This window comes from Zootoca vivipara, chromosome 13, assembly GCF_963506605.1.
Source record: "Zootoca vivipara chromosome 13, rZooViv1.1, whole genome shotgun sequence".
Lineage (NCBI taxonomy): Eukaryota > Metazoa > Chordata > Lepidosauria > Squamata > Lacertidae > Zootoca > Zootoca vivipara.
Genome location: NC_083288.1, coordinates 41,635,672 through 41,661,721, shown reverse-complemented (window position 1 = coordinate 41,661,721; position 26,050 = coordinate 41,635,672). Strand labels below are relative to the sequence as shown.

The following is a 26,050-nucleotide window of genomic DNA, read 5'->3' as shown; positions in this document are numbered from 1 at the left end:
GCGCCCTGGCGTGACAGATCACTCTGGCGCCCCCCGCCCCGTTTTCCAGCACCATCCAGCATGGCCGTAGAGCCGGCCCTGGGCCAGGGGGCGCTGCCCACCCCCTATTGTGATGCCCCTGCGCGCGGCGGAGGCGGCCCCAGGCCCGCGCGCCTCCAGAGAGCGGCCTGAAGCCGCTGAAACAGCTAAGAGGCATACCTAGGGCTGCATCAGTTGCGCCTGGGGCGGCCTCTGCCGCGCCTCGCAGCGGGTGCAGCGGGCGCAGCGTCGCCCCTGGTGGCCTGGCACCCTGGTGCCCTGCGCCACCGGACCCGGGCCTAGAGACGGCCCTGGTTATTGGGCTGCATCTTCTTCCCTAAATGTCATATCGTTTTGCTGAGGCCAGAGTTAAACAGCAGGGGACAGCTTATTATAAGAAAGAATTAAAGCACTGAATCTCCTTTTATTCATTTTGCCTCAATGCAACAAAACTGTCCCCCAAAGCCCTTAGAGTAGCCCATGTAGCTGTTCTCCCTGGACTTTCCCCTTACACAATACGCTTATTAAGGGAAGCAGTGGCTCATGTAACCTAGACTCATAGAGCTGGTAGGGACCCTAATTCCAAGATGTTGACTACATATTTTGGAAACCCAATTGGTTACAAGCTTCTCTGCAGCTTCTAACTTCCAACTTCAACAATACACCACTGGTCCCTTATCATCTAATGAAAGGGTAATAAAAATAACAGTTCTGAATATGTGACAAACAAATTTTCTTCAGCAATTCCAGAGTGAATTCTCAGGAGTAGATGAATAAGTGCATTCCTGCTTGATGATTAACAGGGCTATAATTTGAGTTGCTGCTTCTCCAAAAAAAAAAAACAACCCTGTGGCCACTGGCAAACCTAATGCAAAATATACTAAAATTGATCAGAATTAATCAGACTTGTGATCCACAAGTCTGACTTTGGATACTCCCAGTTTGCGTCATTTTGGGAAAATAAACTACCATTTAAATGAGACATTTTTTAGCTTGGAGAAGAGAAACCATGGTTTCTTCATAAAACAAACAGTTGCCTTTGTATTGAGAATGCTGGGTTTAGTGTTCTTGCTGCTGGAACTGATTTCTGACAATGTATGTCAGGTTCACATAGCAAAATGCAGACTCCAAGATCCACACCGTCCACTTCACACGTATTATCAGCCAGGAGAATTCCTCATTGGTGGCATTGTTTCCCATGGTGGCTTCATCTCCTCTCCAGCAACATTCACTGAGGAACCCCCACCAGCACTGCCTGAAGAGCTTGTGTGAGAACTAAGTCACTCATTTTTTTTATTGCAGAGGAATGATAATGACTGAGGCTGCAAACCTCAACCCATTTACCTTGGGATTTTATTGGGATGCAACGATCCATAGGAATCTCTTGTGAATTAAGAGAATACAATAGAAGCTCCCATTTCTTAATAGGGAAATGAATATAAATGTATTGGTGTGTGTGTGTGTGTGTGTGTGTGTGTGTGTGTGTGTGTGTGTGTTTGTGTGTCTGAGATAACCCTTTTAAAAAGTCAGTTTTGATAGACTTTATCTGAACAGGAGTGTTAGTGAGAATGAATTAAAAGAACCTGTTCTGAACCTGAATGCTCATTTCATTTCATTTTCTGATCTTAGGCTAAAGTATGTTTCACAATGATGGTATATATTATGAAGCATAGAATTTTGTAAATTACAAAATGAATTTCAGTAGGGGCAAATGTCAGGTTCTGAACTTCGACAGGAATTACCAGCTGCACAAATCTAAGATAGGAAACACCTGCCATGCTAGTAGTACATGTGAAAAGTATGAAGAAGTTTATATGAACAGAAGTATAGTGCCCCAATTAAAAGAAGTAATAGAGCAGCTCTGTTCTGCCATGCTCATTCCACACCTGGTGTATTGTGTCCAGTGGTGTTCAGCACTATTTAACAAGGATATTGACGAGCTGCAACATGTGCAGAGGAGGGTGTCACATAACATCAAGGGTCTGGAAGCCAAACCTTACGAGGAAAAGTTGATGTGGTTGGGTATGTTTAGCAAAGTAAATAGAAGACTGAGGGGATGTAGGATAAACATTTTCAAATATCTCATGGGGTGTCACCAGGAAGATGGAGCAAGCTTATTTTCTCTTGTTGCAGAGGGTAGGACCCGAACCAGTGGCTTCAAGTTGCAAGAGAGGAGATTCTGTGTAAACATCAAGAAGAACTTGCTGATTATAAGAACTGTTCAGCAATGGACTGGACTGGGAGTTGACTCCACTGAACTCCATATGAATAACTACTGTGTTGATATGTAAAAGGATATATCAGTTCCTTCTGATGCCATTTGCAACTCTCATTCTAGGGTGGTGCCTAAGGTTTACCAGCACATCATGGCCATGACATTTGCAGTCAAGGAGATCAACGAAGACCCTCACATCTTACCCAATATCACCTTGGGCTTTCACTTGTATGACAGCTATGACAATGCAAGGAACACATATCTCGCCACACTGCTGCTTTTATCCAGGGTGGAGAAATTTGTTCCTAACTATATATGTGATGTTGAAAATAATCTGGCTGGGGTCATTGGAGGACTGGATTCTGAAATCTCTTTTTATGTGGCAACTGTTTTGGATATCTATAAGATCCCGCAGGTAGGACACCCATGTACAATACCTCTATTAGTAAGCTGGTTTGTGACCGTAAGAATAAATTCAATTCAATTCAATTCAAATACCTCTATTAGCTTGCTGAATTAACAGCACCAGTTCAGGGAGCATCACAAGTTCAGGCTGAGGATGAAATTGGGAGCAGAACCACGTATACCACCTTCAGATCCTTGGAAAATAAAGGTGGTATAAGAAAGCGTGGTACAAGAAAGGGTGCAATACCAGAAAAAATATGTCACCCTACCAATCTCTTACACACACATCAAGGACACTGATATCTCAAAGGCCACTGAATGTTTAGGGGGAAACGGTTTTCAAGTTAAAGACTCTCTGAAGGTACAGCAAATTGCAGATACAGTCCAATTCTGCAGGAGAACAGTAATAGTACTCAGCAGCTGGTTCCAATGTGAAATAAATGTTCATAAGTGAAGTCTGAGAAGCCTTGAAAATGAAAATGCAGAAATGGAAGTTGTGGCAGTTGGGGTATGTGCATCGCGAAGACAAAAGAAGCTTCAGAGAAGAAATGTGTATCCAAGCCAAGATGCAATTCTGACATGGCTACAGTAAATAATGTCTAATGCAGTGTTAGGCAATCCTCTTTTAGGGCATGGTGTGTCCCTCCAATCAGTTTTATCCATCATAGAAGACCCTGCCAAATTTTGAAAGTATGTGTAAGTTAAATATATATATAAAATAATATAGGAACAATGCGCCTGTCTGGTCAACAGAACAAATGTGTAACAAGCAGGAATAGGAGATGATCCCAATTTCCAGACCATCTGCATGTGTGTCACTTATGTAAATGAGAGAGGGCATGCAATGCCTGGTGGGTGGCCAAGGGCATATCAGACTAACAGGATTCATCACATGATGTATATGAATACTTTGAAAAAACTCTGCAAATATTACTTTGTCTCTTCTCTTCCTCAATTTCCTCTTTAGCTCATTTATGGCTCTGCTCCAATGATGAATAACAAAACCCCAGGGCTTCCCTTCTACCAGATGGCAGCCCCAGAAGCCCTTCAGTATGAGGGAATTCTCTCTTTGCTTCTGCATTTCAGGTGGACGTGGATTGGAGTCATTGCTATGGACAATGACAATGGAGAACGATTTGTGCAAACCATTTCCCCAATGTTTACCAAGAGTGGTGTCTGCTTTGCATTCCTAGAAAGAATTCCCAATTTTAGTTTTATTTCTGAAATTACTGGCATGCTAACTCAGGGGGCCATAATAAACAAGAAAAATTTTAGCAGCAAAGCTAATGTTGTGGTTGCCTCTGGAGAATCTTATTCCATGGCAACTTTCAGATTGCTTTCATACTTTTCAGAACATGATGACATGACCAAGAATGTAGAAAGTAAAGTATGGATAATAACAGCCCAGGTTGAGTTTGCTTCATTTGTCTTTCAAAGGAACTGGGATTCAGGAATATTCAATGGTGCTATATCCTTTGAAATTCACTTCAGAAACCCACCAGGATTTCATCAGTATGTTGTGCACAGAAACCCTTCCAGCACAGATGGGGATGGTTTTATCAGGGACTTCTGGCAACAAGCCTTTGAATGTGTATTCCCAGATATCACTGCACACAATGCAGAGGGGAATACTTGCACCGGAGAAGAGAAGCTGGAGAGCCTTCCTGGATCACTTTTTGAAATGAGCATGACAGGCCACAGTTACAGCATCCACAGTGCTGTCTACGCCATAGCCCATGCTTTGCATGCCATGTCCACATCCAGACTCAGACACAGAGGAATGGTGTACGGAGGGAGAGGGAAGAAACTGAATCAACAGTTTTGGCAGGTAAAGGCAGAACATCCTCAACTGGCAAAGCCCTGTTCCTTCCTGACACTTTTTGGGATCCCAAAATCCTATCAGCTTGCTCTTTCCTCTCAGAGGAAGAAGAACCCAGAACTGAATTTATAATTCTACAGAGAGAGTAGGAGGTGGCACTGATATGATAGCATCCTAGATTATTCCCCACATATTGTGCTGCTTGCAAATGACAGTAGACCCTATAGGAAAGGGAAATGATGGTTGTGTCCTTCCTTGAGCAGGTACTGTCCTGTGTTTGAGCAGAAAGCATTTGTATGAGGGAAGCTTTGCAGTCCAATGATATACCACTTCATTCAAAGATCGGTTTCTGATCATCTCCGCTGCCAAACGTTTCAGCTCTGAAATATCGAAAACCCGGAAGTAAATGTTCCGGTTTTTGAACCTGTATTGAAAGAGCCAATTGGAAGCCACACCTCGGAAATCGAACGTTTCAGAAGTCGAAGGTCCTTCTAGAATGGATTACATTCAAATTCTAAGTTTGACTGTACTGTACTGTGTTTGAAGAGAAAGCATTTTTATGAGGGAAGCTTTACAGCCCAGTGAGGTGCCATTGAACATCTCTCTCATCCGTAATTACAGCTTCCTATATATGAATGCAGATTCATATATAGGAAGCTGTGGTAATGGTTGAGAGAGATGTTCAGCATTACCTCTATCCCATATCAACCAAATACTTCCTTAGAGCAGGTGTTGCATATCACTGCCATGTCGTCCGATATATTCAGGAAAAGGGAGAAGGAGGAGAGAAAAACCTAACTACTCACATATATTTAACTTGTGGGCATTCAGAGGGAGAAGGGTTATAAGGAAGTTTGAGAGAGGTATCCGTGTGAAAGAAAATGGGTTGACTCTCTCCAAGCTTGGACCTGAATCCACTGACAGTTGACTGAATCACCCCTCATCATTTGCTGTAGGTTCTGCTCATAGGGGGAAAATGCTATTCCCTGCATGAGACTGCAGTCTTTTCCAAACCCCTGTCTTTTCTGTTTTCAATCTAGCTCCATCACTTTCTGAGAAGCATCTCATTTAACAATACGGCAGGAGGTGTGGTCTTCATCAACCAGAATGGAGAGGCATCATCTAGCTTGGACATTATCAATTGGATCATATTCACCAACCAAAGTTTGCACAGAGTGAGAGTTGGCAGGATTGATCCACAAGCTCCACCAGACCAAACATTCATCCTTGATGAAGATGCCATCACATGGCACAGTTGGTTTAACCAGGTAGAGTTGCATTGTTTGCTAATTCAAAAGAGATTCAGTATTGAATAAGCAATCATTATCCACTTGCAGGGCTACTCCCTGTCTTTTGAGTGGTAAATTGATGAGTGGTGTGTAACCAACGCATTCAGGTACTAGATTAAGAGCCAAAAGTTTACTGCTAGAAGACCAATATTTTATTAAGGAGGTTACAAAACAGAAGAACCCTTTTACTACAAAATAAAGTTAAGAATGGCTAACAGTGTAAATATGCCTTAGGGGGATCCTAGTTCAGACGAAAATAACAAAAGCTAGGTTGTCTCAGCCTAATCCCAACCATTCACAGACCCCACTACAAACTGCATCCGTGCAAATGTGCTTTTTGCACCACCTAATCCTTCATCTGAATGTGGGTCATTAGGTCTAGATCAAATATCAGCTTTTCTATGAAAAGGGCTGGAGACAGGAGGGCATGTTTTCTTTCAGTCAAATAGAGCATCTGGGTACATTTCCCCAGCACAAGAGGGTATTCATGCTCAGAGACCATGAAGCTACAAAGTGGATATCTTCACAATCATTGTGACCTTGAAGCAACAATATATCAAACAATGCAGACAAATAGTAAATTGAACTAATTAAATGGTAGCTAATTTTGGATAGCTTCATTCCAATTCACGTATTTGTCAAGAATATTTTTGTATTGGAATTCACAAAGAATGTGTTCTTCCCCCAAAAAATTATTTATTTATTTATTTATTTATTTATTTATTTATTTATACATACATACATACATACATACCCCGCCCATCTGGCTGGGTTTCCCCAGCCACCCTGGGTGGCTTCCAACAAAATATTAAAATACAATAGTCTGTTAAACATGAAAAGCTTCCCTAAAAAGGGCTGCCTTCAGATGTCTTCTAAAAGTCTGGTAGTTGTTTTTCCCTTTGACATCTGGTGGGACGGCGTTCCACAGGGTGGGTGCCACTACTGAGAAGCCCTCTGCCTGGTTCCCTGTAAATTGGCATCTTGCAGTGAGGGAACCACCAGAAGGCCCTCGGTGCTGGACCTTAGTGTCCAGGCAGAACGATGGGAGTGGAGACGCTCCTTCAGGTATACTGGACCGAGGCCATTTAGGGCTTAAAAAGTCAGCACCAACACATTATTATTATTATTTATACCCCCAATCTGGGTGGGTTTCCCCAGCCACTCTGGGAAACATATTCAGAACTCTTCCACGGGCAGCAACTGATGGGCACCAAAATCAGTTCTAGAGCTGTCTATCTAGTGGACGTCATACTCAAAAGTAAGAATTATAACAAAATTAACAGGGAAATTAGAGCAGGGATCCAAACCTAAGGCCCGGAGGCCGGATGCGGCCCAATCGCCTTCTAAATCCGGCCCGCGGAAGTTCTTTTTTTTTTTTCCAAAATATGTTTCGGCCCGCCACAAGGTCTGAGGGACAGTGGACCTTCCCCCTGCTGAAAAAATTTGCTGACCCCTGAACTAGAGTAACATGGCTATCATATCACCCCTTAACCTTCTCTTCTCCAGGCTAAACATACCCAGCTCCCTAAGCCGTTCCTCAGGGAGCTGGGTATGTTTAGCCTGGAGAAGAGAAGGTTAAGGGGTGATATGATAGCCATGTTCAAATATATAAAAGGATGTCATATAGAGGAGGCAGAAAGGTTGTTTTCTGCTGCTCCAGAGAAGCGGACACGGAGCACTGGATTCAAACTACAAGAAAGAAGATTCCACCTAAACATTAGGAAGAACTTCCTGACAGTAAGAGCTGTTCGGCAGTGAAATTTGCTACCAAGGAGTGTGGTGGAGTCTCCTTCTTTGGAGGTCTTTAAGCAGAGGCTTGACAGGCATATGTCAAGAATGTTTTGGTGGTGTTTCCTACTTGGCAGGGGGTTGGACTGCATGTGTCATGTGGTCTCTTCCAACTCTATGATTCTCTTCCAACTCTATGATTCAAAGTGTACTTTAATGGACAGAACAATCCTTGCAGAACAGATGGGGCACTGCACATCCCAGAACAATATTGAGGGAAAATCACATAACTTCAAACATTAATACTACTATGAATATGAAAAAAGCAATTGCTCTCTGTATGGCCATTACATATTACTGAAATTCTGTGTCAGTTTAGTAACATAGAGAAAGGGCCCAAAACATAAAGGATTCCAAAGTCATTAGTCTCTTGATGAACCCTCTGCTCTTTCATTTATGGATTAGATTCAGCCTCTTTCTGTCTGTACTGAGAGATGTCTTCCAGGATCCAGCAAGAAAGTGAAGGAGGGACAGCCACCTTGCTGCTACGATTGCATCCCATGTGCAGAGGGGAAGATTGCAAACCAGGATGGTAGGAGAAATAAATAGATTAAATAGATCCAGACTCAGTACTTGGGATTGAACGGTGCTATAAGGAAGGCTGAGTTTAAGTTTCAAAAGAGGAGATGGGCTACTGTGTGTGTGATCCTGCCTCTTTGTGATCATTACCCTTCAGATAGTCTAAATATGCTTGTTGTTGTTGTTTAGTCGTTTAGTCGTGTCCGGCTCTTCGTGACCCCATGGACCATAGCACGCCAGGCACTCCTGTCTTGCACTGCCTCCCGCAGTTTGGCCAGACTCATGTTGGTGGCTTTGAGAGCACTGTCAAGCCATCTTGTCCTCTGTCGTCCCCTTCTCCTAGTGCCCTCAATCTTTCCCAACATCAGGGCCTTTTCCAAGGATTCTTCTCTTCTCATGAGGTGGCCAAAGTATTGGAGCCTCAGCTTCACGATCTGTCCTTCCAGGGAGCACTCAGGGCTGATTTCCTTAAGAATGGATAGGTTTGATCTTCTTGCAGTCCATGGGACTCTCAAGAGTCTCCTCCAGCACCATAATTCAAAAGCATCAATTCTTCGGCGATCAGCCTTCTTTATGGTCCAGCTCTCACTTCCATACATCACTACTGGGAAAACCATAGCTTTAACTATACGGACCTTTGTCGGCAAGGTGATGTCTCTGCTTTTTAAGATGCTGTCTAGGTTTGTCATTGCTTTTCTCCCAAGAAGCAGGCGTCTTTTAATTTCGTGACTGCTGTCACCATCTGCAGTGATCAAGGAGCCCAAGAAAGTAAAATCTCTCACTGCCTCCATTTCTTCCCCTTCTATTTGCCAGGAGGTGATGGGACCAGTGGCCATGATCTTGGTTTTTTTGATGTTGAGCTTCAGACCATATTTTGCGCTCTCCTCTTTCACCCTCATTTAAAGGTTCTTTAATTCCTCCTCGCTTTCTGCCATCAAGGTTGTGTCATCTGCATATCTGAGGTTGTTGATATTTCTTCCGGCAATCTTAATTCCGGCTTGGGATTCATCTAGTCCAGCCTTTCGCATGATGAATTCTGCATATAAGTTAAATAAGCAGGGAGACAATATACAACCTTGTCGTACTCCTTTCCCAATTTTGAACCAATCAGTTGTTCCATATCCAGTTCTAACTGTAGCTTCTTGTCCCACATAGAGATTTCTCAGGAGACAGATGAGGTGATCAGGCACTCCCATTTCTTTAAGAACTTGCCATAGTTTGCTGTGGTCGACACAGTCAAAGGCTTTTGCATAGTCAATGAAGCAGAAGTAGACATTTTTCTGGAACTCTCTAGCTTTCTCCATAATCCAGCGCATGTTTGCTGTTTGGTCTCTGGTTCCTCTGCCCCTTCGAAATCCTGCTTGCACTTCTGGGTGTTCTCGGTCCACATACTGCCTAAGCCTGCCTTGTAGAATTTTAAGCATAACCTTGCTAGCGTGTGAAATGAGCGCAATTGTGCGGTAGTTGGAGCATTGTTTGGCACTGCCCTTCTTTGGAATTGGGATGTAGACTGATCTTCTACAATCCTCTGGCCATTGCTGAGTTTTCCAAACTTGCTGGCATATTGGGTGTAGCACCTTAACAGCATCATCTTTTAAAATTTTAAATAGTTCAGCTGGAATATCATCACTTCCACTGGCCTTGTTATTAGCAATGCTTTCTAAGGCCCATTTGACTTCACTCTCCAAGATGTCTGGCTCAAGGTCAGCAACCACACTACCTGAGGTGTACGAGACCTCCATATCTTTCTGGTATAATTCCTCTGTGTATTCTTGCCACCTCTTCTTGATGTCTTCTGCTTCTGTTTCGTCCTTACCACTTTTGTCCTTTATTATGGTAATCTTTGTACGAAATGTTCCTTTCATATCTCCAATTTTCTTGAACAGATCTCTGGTTTTCCCCATTCTATTGTTTTCCTCTATTTCTTTGCATTGCTCATTTAAGAAGACCCTCTTGTCTCTCCTTGCTATTTTTTGGAAATCTGCATTCAGTTTCCTGTATCTTTCCCTATCTCCCTTGCATTTTGCTTGCCTTCTCTCCTCCGCTATTTGTAAGGCCTCGTTGGACAGCCATTTTGCTTTCTTGCATTTCCTTTTCCTTGGGATGGTTTTTGTTGCTGCCTCCTGTATAATGTTACGAGCCTCCATCCATAGTTCTTCAGGCATTCTGTCCACCAAATCTAAATCCTAAAACCTGTTCCTTACTTCCACTGTGCCATCTCATTTTCCACCACATCTAGCTTACCAGGGTTCATGGTTCTTACATTCCAGGTTCCTATGCAATATTTTTCTTTACAGCATCAGACTTTCCTTTCGCTTCCAGGCATATCCGCAACTGAGCGACCTTTCGGCTTTGGCCCAACCGCTTCATCAGCTCTGAATCTACTTGTACTTGTCCTCCGCTCTTCCTCAGTAGCATGTTGGACGCCTTCCGACCTGAGGGGCTCATCTTCCAGCGTCATAACTTTTATATGCCTGTTGTCTTTGTCCATAGAGTTTTCTTGGCAGGGATACTGGAGTGGCTTGCCAATTCCTTCTCCAGGTGGATCACGTTTGGTCAAAACATAACTTCTCTAAGTTATTTAAGCCCCTTCGCCACGACAAGGCAGTGATCCATGAAGGGGAATATGCTAATCAAACAAAAAGTACTATGCATCAGGGGTCAGCAAACTTTTTCAGCAGGGGGCCAGTCCACTGTCCCTCAGACCTTGTGGGGGGCTGGACTATATTTTGAAAGAAAATATGAACGAATTCCTATGCCTCACAAATAACCCAGAGATGTATTTTATATAAAAGGACACATTCTCCTCATATAAAAACATGCTGACCGTCTGCGGGCAGGATTTAGAAGGTGATTGGGCCGGATCCAGCCCCCAAGCCTTAGTTTGGTGACCCCTGCTATGCATTGAGAGTAGCTGGGTGGTATGTGGTTCATCTCATATCAAGAGGGGGCCTTGTCACTCATTCTGACTTATTTGGACTGCACCAATGCTACTGGAATGATATGTTACAAACCACATAGCTCTGAACAGATTGAATTCAACAATACCACATTACAGAACATCAGACAATATTCAACTTGTGTTGTGATTTAAACAGAGTTTCGTTTCTTCTCAAACAGAAAGTAAGCATTTCAGCAAGCTGATATGATATGAGCTAATTTCTTTATTTCCCCCCAGATATGAATGACTGTAATAAATGCCCAGACAAAGACTATTCAAGCAAGAACCGGAATGCATGTCTACCCAAGGATATCAGCTTCTTGTCTTATGAAGAACCATTGGGCATCAGTTTAGCCTGTTTCTCTCTTTCCCTTTCCCTGATCACAGCTCTGGTACTAGGTACATTTATGAAACACCACGATACACCCATTGTCATTGCAAACAACCGGAACCTCACCTACACTCTCCTCATCTCTCTCCTGCTCTGCTTCCTTTGTGCATTGCTCTTCATTGGCCGACCAGAGAAGGTGACCTGCCTCCTCCGACAAACAGCTTTTGGCATCATCTTCTCAACCGCTGTTTCTTGTGTCCTGGCAAAAACCTTCACGGTGGTTTTGGCCTTCATGGCTACAAAACCAGAATCCAGGATGCGGAAATGGGTGGGGAAAGGACTAGGCCAATCCATTCTCCTTTCCTGTTCCATAGTTCAAGCAGGGATATGTACTGTGTGGCTGGCCACCTCTCCCCCATACCCAGATGTGGACATGCACTCGGTGACAGAAGAAATTATACTAGAATGTAATGAGGGGAGTGTGGCCATGTTTTACTGTGTCCTCATCTACATGAGCTGCCTGGCAACTGTAAGTTTTGCTGTTGCTTTCCTTGCTAGGAAGTTACCAGACAGTTTCAACGAAGCCAAGTTCATCACTTTCAGCATGTTGGTCTTCTGCAGTGTTTGGCTGTCCTTTATTCCTTCCTATCTGAGCACCAAGGGAAAATATATGGTAGCTGTGGAGATCTTCTCCATCTTAGCCTCCGGTGGTGGGTTGCTGGGCTGCATCTTTGCCCCCAAATGTTACATAATCATTTTGAGGTCTGAGCTGAACAACAAGGAACAGTTAATAAGGAAGAAAAATTAAAGAAATAAGAAACCTGTCCTTTGCTGTATTTTGTGCTTTTCTTTGTGTACAGTAGAATTCTTCTTCTTCTTCTTCTTCTTCTTCTTCTTCTTCTTCTTCTTCTTCTTCTTCTTCTTCTTCTCCTTTTCTTCTTCTTCTTCTTCTTCTTCTTCTTCTTCTTCTTCTTCTTCTTCTTCTTCTTCGTTTCCTTGACATTTCAGAAGTTTGTAACAGCAAAGGAATGCTTCTTTGAATGTTGTGCAGTGACTGCCATATTTACCCTAGTATTCTTCCTGTCAAGATAGCTTTTCTAAAGATATGTATATCACTGCTAAATTTTCTTGATGATTTTTTAAATATAAATGCAACATGAGGTGATCATGCAGAAAATTAAATTTGGGGGCGGGGGGAATGACAGATTGCTTCATCTCTAACACACAAATATACACAAGGAGCAACACTGAAGGGCTTGCTAGGGCTGCCCAGCAGATTCAGCCAATGTTCGAATCTTGAAATGAATCAGGCAGATTTGGGTGGACCTGGACTTTGACTGAGTTAGGTGGAAGCAGCCACAGATTGTCTCAGGTTGGGTCTGGCCTCTAGGAAGCATCACATACATACTGTCAGAAAGAGCAGTGTTGTATACTCTGCTGACCAGCTGGTAAGTTTAGGATTAAATCTTGATTTTTGTAGTGGTCTGCTTCAACAGTGTGTTCTCTTCAGGGAACAACCTGGGAAAGAAGACCCAAGCAATATTGGGTCCTTTGCTCATGAGCTAGTGAGCAGATGATTCGATCCTTCAAGCTGTGGGGTCTACATCACCAGTATGATCCCCACGGGGGTGGGGGGGAGAAGCAGACCCTAGAAGCATTTTATCCTCCACTCATCAACTGCAGTTGTAATTCAACAATATCTGGAAGTCTATGGTAAGAGATAAGAGAGTTGCTCTGCTCCAAAGGAAGAACTGTGAGGCAATGGCGTTTCCACCTGCTTGCCCCACCCAGCTGGGAAGAGAGTTCAGGGATAATGTTATTTTTAAAAATAGTTTTATAAGTTGTGTGTCTTACAAACCTAGAGAGCGAACAGACAGTTGAACAAGAAGTGACACATCCTGTCAGAGACATGGCTAGCAGAGAGGAATCTGCAGAGGGGGAGGAAGAGGCAGAGGAAAATAGAAACTTGATTCTTTCACACAACGAAAGTGAGATAAGCCCTTCTCACTCTGGAATGCTGCCTGTAAATTTTCGCAGCAGCACAGAGATGAAGGAGCAGGGTGCAGGTGATAGGAGGGAGTTGAATTCAACTCCAGAGGAGGAAGAATTGGCTGTACCTGAGCCTCCAAGAAGTAGAAGGCAGAGCAAGTGATCAGAAAAAAAAGGAAGACCAGCAGGAAGCGGGGGCGGGCCTGGGGTATATCTGGCCTTGGGAAGGGCAGGAAGCCTGTCAAGTCAACTGACTCCAACAGTGAGGAATGAGTTGTGGGAAGCTCGGATTGCTGAAAGCTTGTTATTGCTAATAAACCTCAACTAGTTAAACTGCCAGTGTGTTATGTCTTGTGTGAGAGAAGTACTAAACCTAACACATCCCATGAAGAACCAGCTCCCCAACCCTTGATTATTTTCCTGTTGGATCAGGCCAATGGCCCATCAAAATAATAATTATTATTATTATTCATTTCATTTCTGTTCCATGTCTGGGAATTCCCAGACATGTCCTCTTTTGTGGGTCCTGCATGCCCATCTGGGGGGAATTTTATATTTCAATGCAAATGTCCTGGATTTGGGGATTTTTTATAAAAAAAAAAGTGTGTGGGTAGCATTGTGGGAAATATATAGATCTCCTCGCATTTTAGGTGGCTTACTATTATTTCTACCAGGATTAGCCTACATACATCCTTTAAACGAAGGAAACATATTCCAAAATCTTCATGTCTGATAGATTATAACCAAAATGTATATTTGTGTCATGTACGGGAGTTCCCCTCTCCCTTCTGGTAGCTCACCGATAAGAATTAATGAGCATTTGGTAGATTCATAGTCCTTTTATTACAGCATTATGTTGCAAGCACAAAGAGGCAATCCTCCGCAAGGATATCAGTTGCCTATTCTGACTCCTCCTCATTTCTGCAGCAGGAAGCGCACCAATGGGAAGTCCCGTCCCCCCGCGGTCTCCTTTGTTCTCTGATACACTCAGACATCTGAGTTTGGGGGGGATGGAGGGGGTTCCCACACACACTCTTGATTGACAATTTGCATCCAGGTGGCTCTGTGGGTTAAACCACTGAGCCTAGGGCTTGCTGATCAGAAGGTCAGCGGTTCGAATCCCTGTGACGGGGTGAGCTCCTGTTGCTCGGTCCCAGCTCCTGCCAACCTAGCAGTTCGAAAGCACGTCAAAATGCAAGTAGATAAATAGGAACCGCTCCAGCGGGAAGGTAAACGGCGTTTCCATGTGCTGCTCTGGTTCACCAGAAGTGGCTTTGTCATGCTGGCCACATGACCTGGAAACTATACGCCGGCTCCCTCGGCCAATAATGCGAGATGAGCGCGCAACCCCAGAGTCGGTCACGACTGGACCTAATGGTCAGGGGTCCCTTTACCTTTACCTTTACCTTACACCTTTTAAGTACAGCCTTATAATTCCCCCCCCCCAATAAATTAGCTCCACCATGTTCTCAGATGTATTTATTTTAACAAGAGTGTGGAGGAAACAGTATCCTTTGGTCAAAATGGGGAAATAGTTGCTGTATTTGGCATTATAAACTGGGTCACATTTCCAAACCACTCCTTCCTCAGGGTCAAAGTTGGAAAGATTGAGCCAATGGTTCACCAGGACAATGTCTTCATCATTAATGAGGGTGTCATCGTATGGGCTGACCAGTGTAAACAGTGACAGTGCACATTTTGGGATATATTTGAATAATGTTCAAAAAGTCACTTTTTCTCCAGATTTTGAAGTGGATGTGGTGGAGTTCTCAACACCCTGGGTGATAACCAAGTTATTCATACTTATTGTACATCCACATAAATATAATCCATAAAGCCCTTGATTTTAATAGGCCTGATCTGGTTATGACTTGGATTAGACATCACCCTTTCAGAACCATATGAGTATAATTTATAATTTTTATTGATTTAAAGTCCTCCTGTTTCCTTTTTTCCCTAAAATCCAGTGGTACATTAAAGAGAAGAAAAGAATAAAGGGAATTAGAAAAGGCTTTGGCTGAGATAAATATGTTTTCCTTAAAATATTACACAGAATCTGTTATTCAAATAATAATAATAATAATATAATAATAATAATTTATTATTTATTATTTATACCCCGCCCATCTGGCTGGGTTTCCCCAGCCACTCTGGGCGGCTTCCAACAGAAAAATAAAACACAGTAATCTATTAAACATTAAAAACCTCCCTGAACAGGGCTGCCTTCAGATGTCTTCTAAAAGTCTGGTAGTTGTTTTCCTCTTTGACATCTGTTGGGAGGGTGTTCCACAGGTCAGGCGCCACCACCGAGAAGGCCCTCTGCCTAGTTCCCTGCAACTTGGCTTCTCGCAACGAGGGAACCGCCAGAAGGCCCTCGGTGATGGACCTCAGTGTCCAGGCAGAACAATGGGGGTGGAGACGCTCCTTCAGGTATACTGGACCTGAAGCAAAGCAATCAAAGCAAGTGATTACCTCTCCTGTAATTATTCAGAATTACATCTTCTCCTCTTCCTTAGGGATCTCTTCTGCCCAAATGCAAAATGATGAAACTAAGACTGGAGGGTCTTATTAATAACTATGAACTATACATGGTTGGGTCTATAGATATACAGAGACTCATCAGTCTGGCTTTGAATCAGCTGTGTGAGTGACCATTCGAGTTAGGCTTTGCTGATCAGGATCATGGGAATGGCAGTAACAGAAGAGGTGAACTTGTGCCTAAATGACCAATCCCTTGCAAGATGTTAGTGTTTTGGTTGCTAGTGTTCTTACTGTTGGTTCAGGGAATGTGCAAGTTTCTTCATATTCCTCAATGTTCCATCAGAGAACCTGTTCCTATTCTTCACAAATATTATCAGTCAGGAGACCTCATCATTGCTGGCATTATTTCTCAGATCTACATATTTTCAGATACCCTATCCTTTCAAAAACACCCATCTCAGGAATTTTCAGATGACCATATGTAAGTACCTGAATTTAGAAAACAAACAAACAAACAAATTATACCCTAAAGAAATTTATAACCTGTTGGACTTCACTTGGATTTAGTTCCAGTGGTCTGACAAATAATTATACCCTCATTTCTTTACATCCACTGCATTTGATCTTACATTTATACAGACAGCAATCTGGTATCTAAACCCATCCTCTGGAAGTTATGTAAACTCAAGATGGCAATAAACAGTGTGTTAGGAAAGATCATGTAAGAGAGAGGGCTTGCAGAGAGCAGCAGCAAGTCTGGGAGTTTAAATCAGGAACAGGAAGGGTTAAGACGGGTCCAGGGCTCTGCAGAGTCCTGGTGGCTCAGCTCCAGGCTGGTAGCAGGGAAGCAGGGGAGGAGCTAGCTTCAGCAGGGGCTGGAAAGGAGGTAGACCGGCACCTCAGGAGCCTGGTTTGGGACCACGGAGGACCCATAGAGCAAGGAGGAGGGGCGTTTGGATGCCGAGTCTTAAAAAGGGGGTCAGAGCCCACGAGACGCCATTGTGGGCTTCTGCCCCATGCAGAGCATGCACAATAAAACTATGAAAATCCAGAGGATGTGTGGAGTGCTTACTCGGGAGTAGCCAACACCCCATCTGTGACAGATCATATTTGTGTTCTCTCTCCATTTCACTTTGGGAGATTTGACAGAACTCCTGGAACTGATTTAAATAGGGGTATTGTAAACAGATCATTAAGTTTTAAGATTCTCTTTAAATTGGCATTGCTTACTCAATCAGGTAGGGAAAAGTGGAGGTATAATGCATCTTGAAAGATGTAGTGTATTTCCTAGGACAGAGCAGCTAACCCATATGCCAAATTCAGATGTAGTGTATGGGAGAGCACGTTCACTGCTGATATTAATCATTTGAAGAATAGAGAGGGAGCCATTTTTCTGCTTATAGGGATTCTTGCTTGCACACATACTAACCTGATCAAGTCAGTGAAAATGTGGGGAGAGGGTCTGTACACATCTGCTTGTGTGTGTGTGTGTGTGTGTGTGTGTTCATGCATATGAAGGGTGACCACATATACTACTGATTCACATACTGTTTCATGATCTAGTCTTCTTTTGCAAACCTGTGAAATGTGAGATTACAACCTATTTTTGTACAATATCTGAACTGGATACTGAACTGAAAAGCAGTCAATGTTCTGATCTGAAGCAGATAACCTTTGATGCAGCATGTAACTCTCAATACAGGGTGCTGACTCACCTCTACCAGCACATCCTGGCCTTGGCATTTGCTGTAAAGGAGATAAATGAAACTCCCCAGATCTTGCCCAACATCACCCTGGCCTTCCACATTTATAACAGCCATTTCAGTGCAAGCTGGACCTATGAAGCCTCAATGGAGCTTCTCTCAAGAAGGACCAAGGCCATCCCTAACTATACATGTGATGCTGAGAGTACTCCAATAGCAGTCATTGGGGGACCTAATTCTAATGTCTGTCTTCATATGGTACCCATCCTGTCTACCTACAAGATACCACAAGTAAGATCTAAATACATTCACACCTGAATTTCACAAAATTCACGCTTCAGAAGCAATACATGAAATGAAATGAAACGAAATGAAGCCATTCTTTGAAATTCCCACTTCTCTGGATTTTGCAAAGCAGTTCTCCAGTTAAATAATGTGTCCAAATGTTTGCATAAAAATGTACGTATTAGTAAAAAGAACTTGAAAATACAATGTATTAGTGAAATTGTTTTGCAAAAATGTGCATGTTAGGCAAAATTTGCATCCAAGTTTTGTACTGTATTTTAGGAGAAATTTAATCCTGCAGTCTGTAAGGTCTAGTTAACCAGTATGGTCCCTGTCAGAAATGAACAGAATAAGGAGACTAGCATGATGGTATCATTTACTCATCACTGGAGAATTCACTCCTGCAAAGCTCAGGGGTCTGCTAAGCAACTAGTTCTGAGATTTTCAATCACTGTGAGTTTGCATTGTAATAGTGATTGCAATATGTTTTTAATAAATTAATGTTGTCATTATTGTGAGCAGTTTTGAGATCAATTTTGTTGTTTAGCAAGCAAATGCAAATATTAGTTCAAATTCCCTCCAGGGAATGTGCTGGCAAAACAGTATCAACAGGATTGAATCTACTCATCTCTGCAATATTATGGTAGTGGTTCAGTGGTACCTCGGTTTATGAACACAATTGGTTCCGGAAGTCTGTTCATAAACTGAAGCGTTCATAAACTGAAGCGAACTTTCCCATTGAAAGTAATGGAAAGTGGATTATTCTGTTCCAGACGGTCTGCAGAGTACTTAAACTGAAGCGTTCATAAACTGAAGCGAACTTTCCCATTGAAAGTAATGGAAAGTGGATTAATCCGTTCCAGACGGGTCCACAGAGTACTCAACCTGAAGCGTACTTAACCCGAAGCATGGGTGTCATTGGTTCCGGAAGTCTGTTCATAAACTGAAGCGTTCATAAACTGAAGCGAACTTTCTCATTGAAAGTAATGGAAAGTGAATCAATCCGTTCCAGATGGGTCCGCAGCGTTCGTAAACCGAAAATTCATAAACCGAGGTGTTCGTAAACCGAGGTTCCACTGTATGTTATATTGTCTCCCACTGATAGAAGCAATTGGCCTTAATTCACATTAATGCCTCCTAATATAAATATTGAGGGATGGGTTGGGTTTCTGATGGTGTTTGAATATAATCACCACAATATGGGAAGCCTCTCAGTAAAAATCCACACAGAGAACACAAATACACACAAGCAAATGTTTTATATTGAAAAATCACTATTCCGCTCTCATTTCTTTTTAAAAATCCTTAGCTCATATATGGCTCTTCCCCAGTCATGAATAAAAAGTCTCAAGGAGTTTTCTTCCACCAGATGTTTCCAAATGGGGACCATCAATATAGAGGAATTATCCAGTTATTGCTGCATTTCCAGTGGACATGGATTGGAGTGGTTTCTCAAGATGGGGAAAATACAGAAGGGTTTATAGAGAATGTACTTCCAATGTTTTCTCAGAGTGGCATCTGCTTTGACTTCATAGAAACTTTACCAAAAACTTTACCAGTGGTGTCACAGACATGGTGAAGGAGGGCTTTCACACTATCAATGTTGTTATGGGAAGCACTACGAATGCTGTGGTTGTACATGGAGAAATTCAGACCATGATGGTATTGAAAATGGTACCCCAGATTGTAAAATTTGAGCATATACCAATAAGAACCAAGGGTAAAGTCTGGTTCATGACAGCCCAGATGGATATCACGTCATTTCCATTCCAAAGAAATTGGGACATAAGTTTCCTTCATGGTTCTCTGTCCCTTGCAATTCACTCAATAGAACTTCTAGCTTTCCAGGAGTTTCTTCAGATCAGGAACCCAACCACAGAAAAAGAAGATGGTTTTATCAAGGACTTTTGGGAAGAGTCATTTAACTGTTCATTCTCCAGTTCTGTGCCAGATAATATAGGTGGGCAAATTTGCACTGGGGAGGAGAAGATGGAGGCACTTCCTGTGTCTGTTTTTGAAATGAGAATGACTGCCCATAGCTACACCATCTACAATGCAGTCTATGCAGTGGCACATGCTTTGCACATCAGACATTCGTCCCAATTCAAGGACAAGGGAATGGCAGAAGGAGTAAGATGGGAGCTTCCAAATCCACAACCGTGGCAGGTAATTTCTTGAAGATACCTCCATATATTTTGGTGGGGTGAAATGGACGAGCTTTCTCAAACTTCCATGAGATTAACAAGTTGTTGGACTTTTATTGTTTTATTCAGCTATATCATTTAGGTCTGGTTATGTTTTGCAATTCAATCTGGAATTTATTAGCACAGAGTGAGCTTGAAATGTGTGTTTTTAAGATTCTGTTTTTTTATTTTAAAAACACCACTTTGGGGTTAGGATATCAAAAAATCCTTAAGCATTAATGTCATTGAATAGAAAATTGTCTTATACCGAGTACAGACCACTGGTCCATGTAGATCAGTATTGTCTCCACTGACTGACAGAAACTCCCCAGGACTTCAGGCAAAAACCTTTTCCAGCCCTACTTGGAGTTGCCTGGGATTAAACCTGAAACCTTCTGCATTCAAAGCATATACTCTACCACTGAACCAAAGCCCTTCCCCAGGTGCCTTACTGGAAAAAGCAGGGGGGGGGTATAACTCCTCATTTTATTGCTAGTTTTGCCCATACCAGAAACAGCAACAGGGCTGCCATCAGCAGCATTGCCAGCCATGATATCTCTCCCCACAATAGGTGCATCCATACCACAGACTTAAATCATGCACATTGCAGTCTGAAGGTAATAGAGGTCTCTTGATAGAAAGGCATTAAGCTCTCTTGGTAAGTCTACAATGCGTAAGGTTCTTTGGTGTAACACAAAACAGTGGAAGTTAAAGTAGGGGTGCAGATGTGGCCAATATTCCATGATGTGGGGTTTTAAGTGACCTTTTGCTGTTTCTAACATTAGCTTGCACAAAGCTTTCAAGAGATCATAATCCCAAGCCTTTCTGTTGCATGTATTTTCACCACATTGTGTGATGTGAATTTTTGAATATTTTGAATATATATATAAATCTCCCTTCTTATTTTCATTATTTAGCTCCATCACATTCTCAGAAGTATTTCATTTAACAACAGTGCTGGAGAAAAGGTGCACTTTGACGAAAATGGCAAATTAATTGCTGGCTTTGACATTATAAACTGGCTCATGTTTCCAAATCAGTCCTTTCTTAGAGTCAAAATTGGGAAGATAGACCCCCTGGGTACCCAGGAAAAATCATTCACTATTCATGAGGATGCCATTGTATGGCCCAGCCAATTTAACCAGGTGGGTTCTCTGCACTTTTCAGGGTTCATTCCACCATTAGCCCAACAGTCAAGAAGATAGTTCCCTATGTGGCTGTTTCTCAATATTCTGTAAATATAGTGAGCCCTATTTAAACTACAGCTTTCAATCTGAACATTTATGTTGTAAAATAAAAAAATTCCTTCAGTAGCACCTTAAAGACCAACTAAGTTTTTATTTGGTATGAGCTTTCATGTGCATGCACACTTCTTCAGATAGAAGAAGTGTGCATGCACACGAAAGCTCATACCAAAATAAAAACTTAGTTGGTCTTTAAGGTGCTATTAAATGAATTCTTTTATTTTGCTTCGACTCAGACCAACACGGCTACCTACCTGTAACTATTTATGTTGTAGTTACATATTAATGTGCCACATAATGTTCATTCTGCACTCACAAGGAATCATTCATTCAGAGTGGTAACACTCTGAAACTCCTTTACCATTAATATTAGACATGTTCCTTTTCTGTTATTTGGGGGGTTGTTTGTTTGTTTGCTAAAACCCTTTTTTCATTTCTGAAAACTATTCAGCAATGCCAGTGATGGCAGGATAAGTAAGTACTATTATCTCTCTACATCAACCATTACCACCATCTGATTCGAGAATTGATGTGATATATATGTTATGGTGGAAGATCTAAAAGCCCACTGCATTTGCAATACTCTCTAGTATTCATGATATTACTTAAAACATTATATTCTGCCATTTATGAACAGACCCAGCCCATTTCTCTATGTAATGATCATTGCCGTTCAGGTTATAGTCGGACAAAGAAGGAAGGGAAGCCATTTTGTTGCTATGATTGCTTCCCATGTCCAGAAGGAAAGATCTCCAACCAGAAAGGTAAGAAAAGTTAAAACATGTTATATATTGACGTATATGCCACCTATTTCATAGTTGATTTTGATCTGGTTATGTATATCAATGTGTGGGGGGTGGTTTTACAGTGATTTCCTTGATGTTCAAAACATTGCCCCAATTCCCGGGTAATTGATTAGAAATACATTATAATTTAACTACAAACCTGTTTTTATACACTATTATATCATTATTTAGTTATGTTTCGAGACATCCATTTGAATACATGGGAATTCACGTAAACAAGTACCAGTCATTTCAATGGATCTTCACTAAGCATTACTAAATCTAAATGAGATCCATTGGCAATTGAATGAAACAAATACTACAGCCTGAGTGGAGAAAATGGAAGTAATGTTAAGTGGCATTGTGTAATATCTAGGAAAAAAAGACAACTTCACAATGTGGCTATCTTTACTTACAGAAAATGGTCACAAGACCTAGATTTCTTGTGACACTACTGTTATTAGTTACATGGTAAGGCTTGCCGATCAGAAGGTCGGTGGTTTGAATCCCCATGACGGGGTGAGCTCCCATTGATCAGTCCCTGCTCCTGCCAACCTAGCAGTTTGAAAGCACATCAAGTGCAAGTAGATAAATAAGTACTGCTTGGGCAGGAAGGTAAACGGCGTTTCCATGTGCTGCTCTGGTTTGCCAGAAGTGGCTTAGTCATGCTGGCCACATGACCTGGAAGCTGTACGCCGGCTCCCTCGGCCAGTAAAGCGAGACGAACACCGCAACCCCAGAGTCGTCCGCAACTGGACCTAATGGTCAGGGGTCCCTTTACCTTTACCTTTTAAGGCTGTTGAATATGAGTTTCTTAATTTGCCCAAATGGGTAAGAAGGTAGTGACCAAACAGGGCCGGTGAGATGAAAAGCTGTTTGGAGAAATGTTTTTCATCAGCAGAATGATGAATATACTTCAGCTTATGAAAGTGTGGACATGTTAATATTGAACAGAAGTCAACAACACATTTTACATGGGCAAAATTTGGTGAAGGGTGAAATGAGAAGCTGCATATGCGAGCAATCATTAAATGAATATGAAATAGAGTACAAAAAAATTAACTTTTAAATTTGGTCTAGACAGAACAGCACTATGCAAGATTTAATTTAATTACACTTTAACCATTGCCAAATCCTACACCCTACACCGACCCACCTATACCCAACAAGCCCTCCTATTAAAACTTAGTACAATATTCCACACGGACTAACTACATTGTCTTTTAGTTTAAAAGAAGCATATACCTACCAACCCAGAGTGCATATTAGTAGTGATCAATCTGGTATCTGGGATATTATATCCAGGACAATCCAGTAAGAAAATAGTTCATGTAAATTTTTTTTTTTTAAATCCACTCCCTGCATTCACTCACTACAACATACGTTCTGTACTAATAAATGATGGGTTAAGCATCTGGCAAGAAAATGTTTTCCATTGTTTTAGGGGTTAATGTGATCCCAAGCCTCTTAGGGAGATACAAGAAGGTCACTCAGAGCTGCTAATGAGTCTTGAATTCTTTTATCTATTCATGCTCTCATCTCAGCTAAAGCCTTACCAAGAACCAGGCCCAGGAAACAGAGCCCTTTCTGTGATTAAAACAAACGTTCCGGTCTGCTTAAACCATGAGCCAGAACTTTCTCATCAAAATCCTTCTTCTTTTCCATTCCACAGCTGATCACCTTTACCATGCACATAGATTCACCCTTAAAATAAGCTGCGTAACAGCTGCAGATTCAGAAAGTGTGGAACCACCCATTCTAGTCTGCTGAGATTTAATTTAATTCCAAACTACTGAAGTAGTCTACAAAGTACACAGTAATTTCCATTACATCCACAGATAAGACACTGAGTCAGGAATGGTCAGATGTGTGTGGGGGGGGGTGCAGGGTGGGGGCAGTGTGGCATAGTCTGTGTGGGCCAACAGACACTTTGACGAATCAAGTAAAAAAGTAGAATATAAAGCAAAAGGTCTGTGGAAATCTTCCCTCCTACCACCACAGACACTTAAGAGTGTACAATTAATATGTTTTCTTTCTTTCTTTCTTTCTTTCTTTCTTTCTTTCTTTCTTTCTTTCTTTCTTTCTTTAGACATGGATGACTGTTTTCAATGTCCAGAAGATCAGTACCCAAACATTGGCCAGGATATATGTCTTCCAAAAGATATGAGCTTCCTGTCTTACCATGAACCTCTGGGTATCAGTTTGGTCACTTTTGCTCTTTTATTGACTTTCACTACACTTTTGGTGCTTAGGATCTTCATCAAGCACAAAGAAACTCCCATTGTCAAAGCCAACAATCGGACCCTCACCTATGTTCTCCTCTTAGCCCTCCTTCTCTCCTTCCTTTGTCCTTTGCTATTCATTGGCCAGCCCACAAAAATAACCTGTCTCGTTCGACAAACTGCTTTTGCAGTGATCTTCTCGGTAGCAGTGTCTTGCATCTTAGCAAAAACAACTATAGTGCTTCTAGCTTTCATGGCTACCAAGCCAGGGTCTAGAATGAGGAGATGGGTGGGGGAAAATCTGGCCATCCCCATTGTTCTTTTCAGCCTCCTCATTCAAATGATAATTTGTAGTGCCTGGCTGATAGTTGCTCCCCCACTCCCTGATTTAGACAAGCACTCAGGGCCTAAAGAAATTGTACTGCAATGTAATGAAGGATCAGTCACCATGTTCTACTGTGTCCTAGGCTTCATGGGAATGCTGGCCATGGTCAGTTTCACTGTGGCTTTCCTAGCTAGGAAGTTGCCAGACAGTTTTAATGAAGCCAAGTTTATCACCTTCAGCATGTTGGTCTTTTGCAGTGTGTGGCTGTCCTTTGTTCCAACCTACTTAAGTACCAAGGGAAAGTACATGGTAGCTGTGGAGATCTTTTCTATTTTGGCCTCTAGCTTTGGGTTACTGGGCTGCATCTTCTTCCCCAAATGTTATATCATTTTGCTGAGGCCAGAGTTAAACAGCAGGGGACAGCTTATCATAAGAAAGAATTAAAGCATGAACAAGTCTATTTGATGTAGCAAATCATAGCTGGACTAAATCTTCTTGTATTCATCTCATCTTCTTCTCAGGATGCCTCAACCCAACAGAACTGTCCTCCAAAGCTAACAGAGCAGCCCATGTAGCTGGTCTGCCCAAAAAGTACTCTGATTAAGGGAAACAGTGTCATAAGAGTTCTGGTCTGATGATTGCCAAGATGTGTTTAGTCCTCTTATGCTATGGTCACTTCCAGTTTATTCTGAGAATGACCAAAGGGGTCAATTTCGTATTTGGGAGCCTGTTAATCCATTAGTTCATAGATGGTGTCCCTTTTGCTGCTGGAATCCTCCACCCCATCTACCACACGAAACATTGAGCAATGAATGGTCAATCAGAAGGTCACCTGTTCTTGAAAAATTTCCAGGATGTTTTAAATAATAAAATCTCTGAAAGTATTTGCAGGGATTCCCCAATAATGCCTGGGGTGTGTGAGAGAGAGACCTAAAAAAGAAGAAGGTAAAACTAGGTGGCGTGAACCTTTCCCACTTCTTGGAATATTAATTGACAAGTTTAGCGAGATTTCAGTGAAATGGGTACAAAATTTGGGGAAATGTAAGTAACATGAAACTTAATGCAAATTTAATGTATATCTGTTCTCCCTGCCCTGTTTTCTTCTGTGAGGAACAGAACCAAGCTGGCTGGAGAAAAGCCTGTAGCTCAAGAAGGGGCAGGTATAGAGGGGAATCTCTCACTCCAGTTGCCTGGCAAGTTCCTGAATGTGTGGCTTACACCACACCAGTGACTGCTAGGGAGGGGGGTTGGGTATTTCCCAACCCCAAAAGAGTGTCATTCCATCAGCACCGACTGGTGGAATGAGGAGCTGGATCCTAGGCCCAGTACCATGCCAACCCCACCTTTCACAGTAGTCAATAAAGATGTGGACTGATTTCACCCAACCCCAGTATCTGTCTGAGTTATTTTCATCACTGTCACTGCACCAGATAATGTGCCTGCCAGGGCAATTTCATCTGATTCATTAATCAGGTCCAAATCATTTCTTTGGCTGCATTGAGTGTAAT

General features: G+C 42.2%; 1 protein-coding gene and 1 pseudogene across 1 annotated transcript; both read left to right on the top strand.

Annotated features, from left to right (window-relative positions):
* Window positions 1-1,068: 1,068 nt before the first annotated feature.
* On the top strand, window positions 1,069-12,133 carry LOC132592966 (vomeronasal type-2 receptor 26-like). The gene is made up of 6 exons (XM_060281271.1): window positions 1,069-1,286; window positions 2,357-2,648; window positions 3,606-4,025; window positions 5,498-5,725; window positions 7,940-8,066; window positions 11,232-12,133. Exons 1-6 carry the CDS (start codon window positions 1,069-1,071, stop codon window positions 12,131-12,133), a joined length of 2,187 nt encoding a protein of 728 aa, XP_060137254.1.
* A 1,101-nt stretch (window positions 12,134-13,234) lies between these two features.
* Window positions 13,235-24,986, top strand: LOC118095644 (vomeronasal type-2 receptor 26-like; annotated as a pseudogene).
* The last annotated feature ends 1,064 nt before the right edge of the window (window positions 24,987-26,050 follow it).

Bases quoted from the DNA above. Each gene is read 5' to 3' on its own strand.
- LOC132592966 (XM_060281271.1), top strand. From the start codon at position 1,069: ATGCTGGGTTTAGTGTTCTTGCTGCTGGAACTGATTTCTGACAATGTA. The intron at 1,287-2,356 runs GTGAGAACTAAG...CTCTCATTCTAG, and splicing joins GCACTGCCTGAAGAGCTTGT to GGTGGTGCCTAAGGTTTACC. The intron at 2,649-3,605 runs GTAGGACACCCA...TTTCCTCTTTAG, and splicing joins ATATCTATAAGATCCCGCAG to CTCATTTATGGCTCTGCTCC.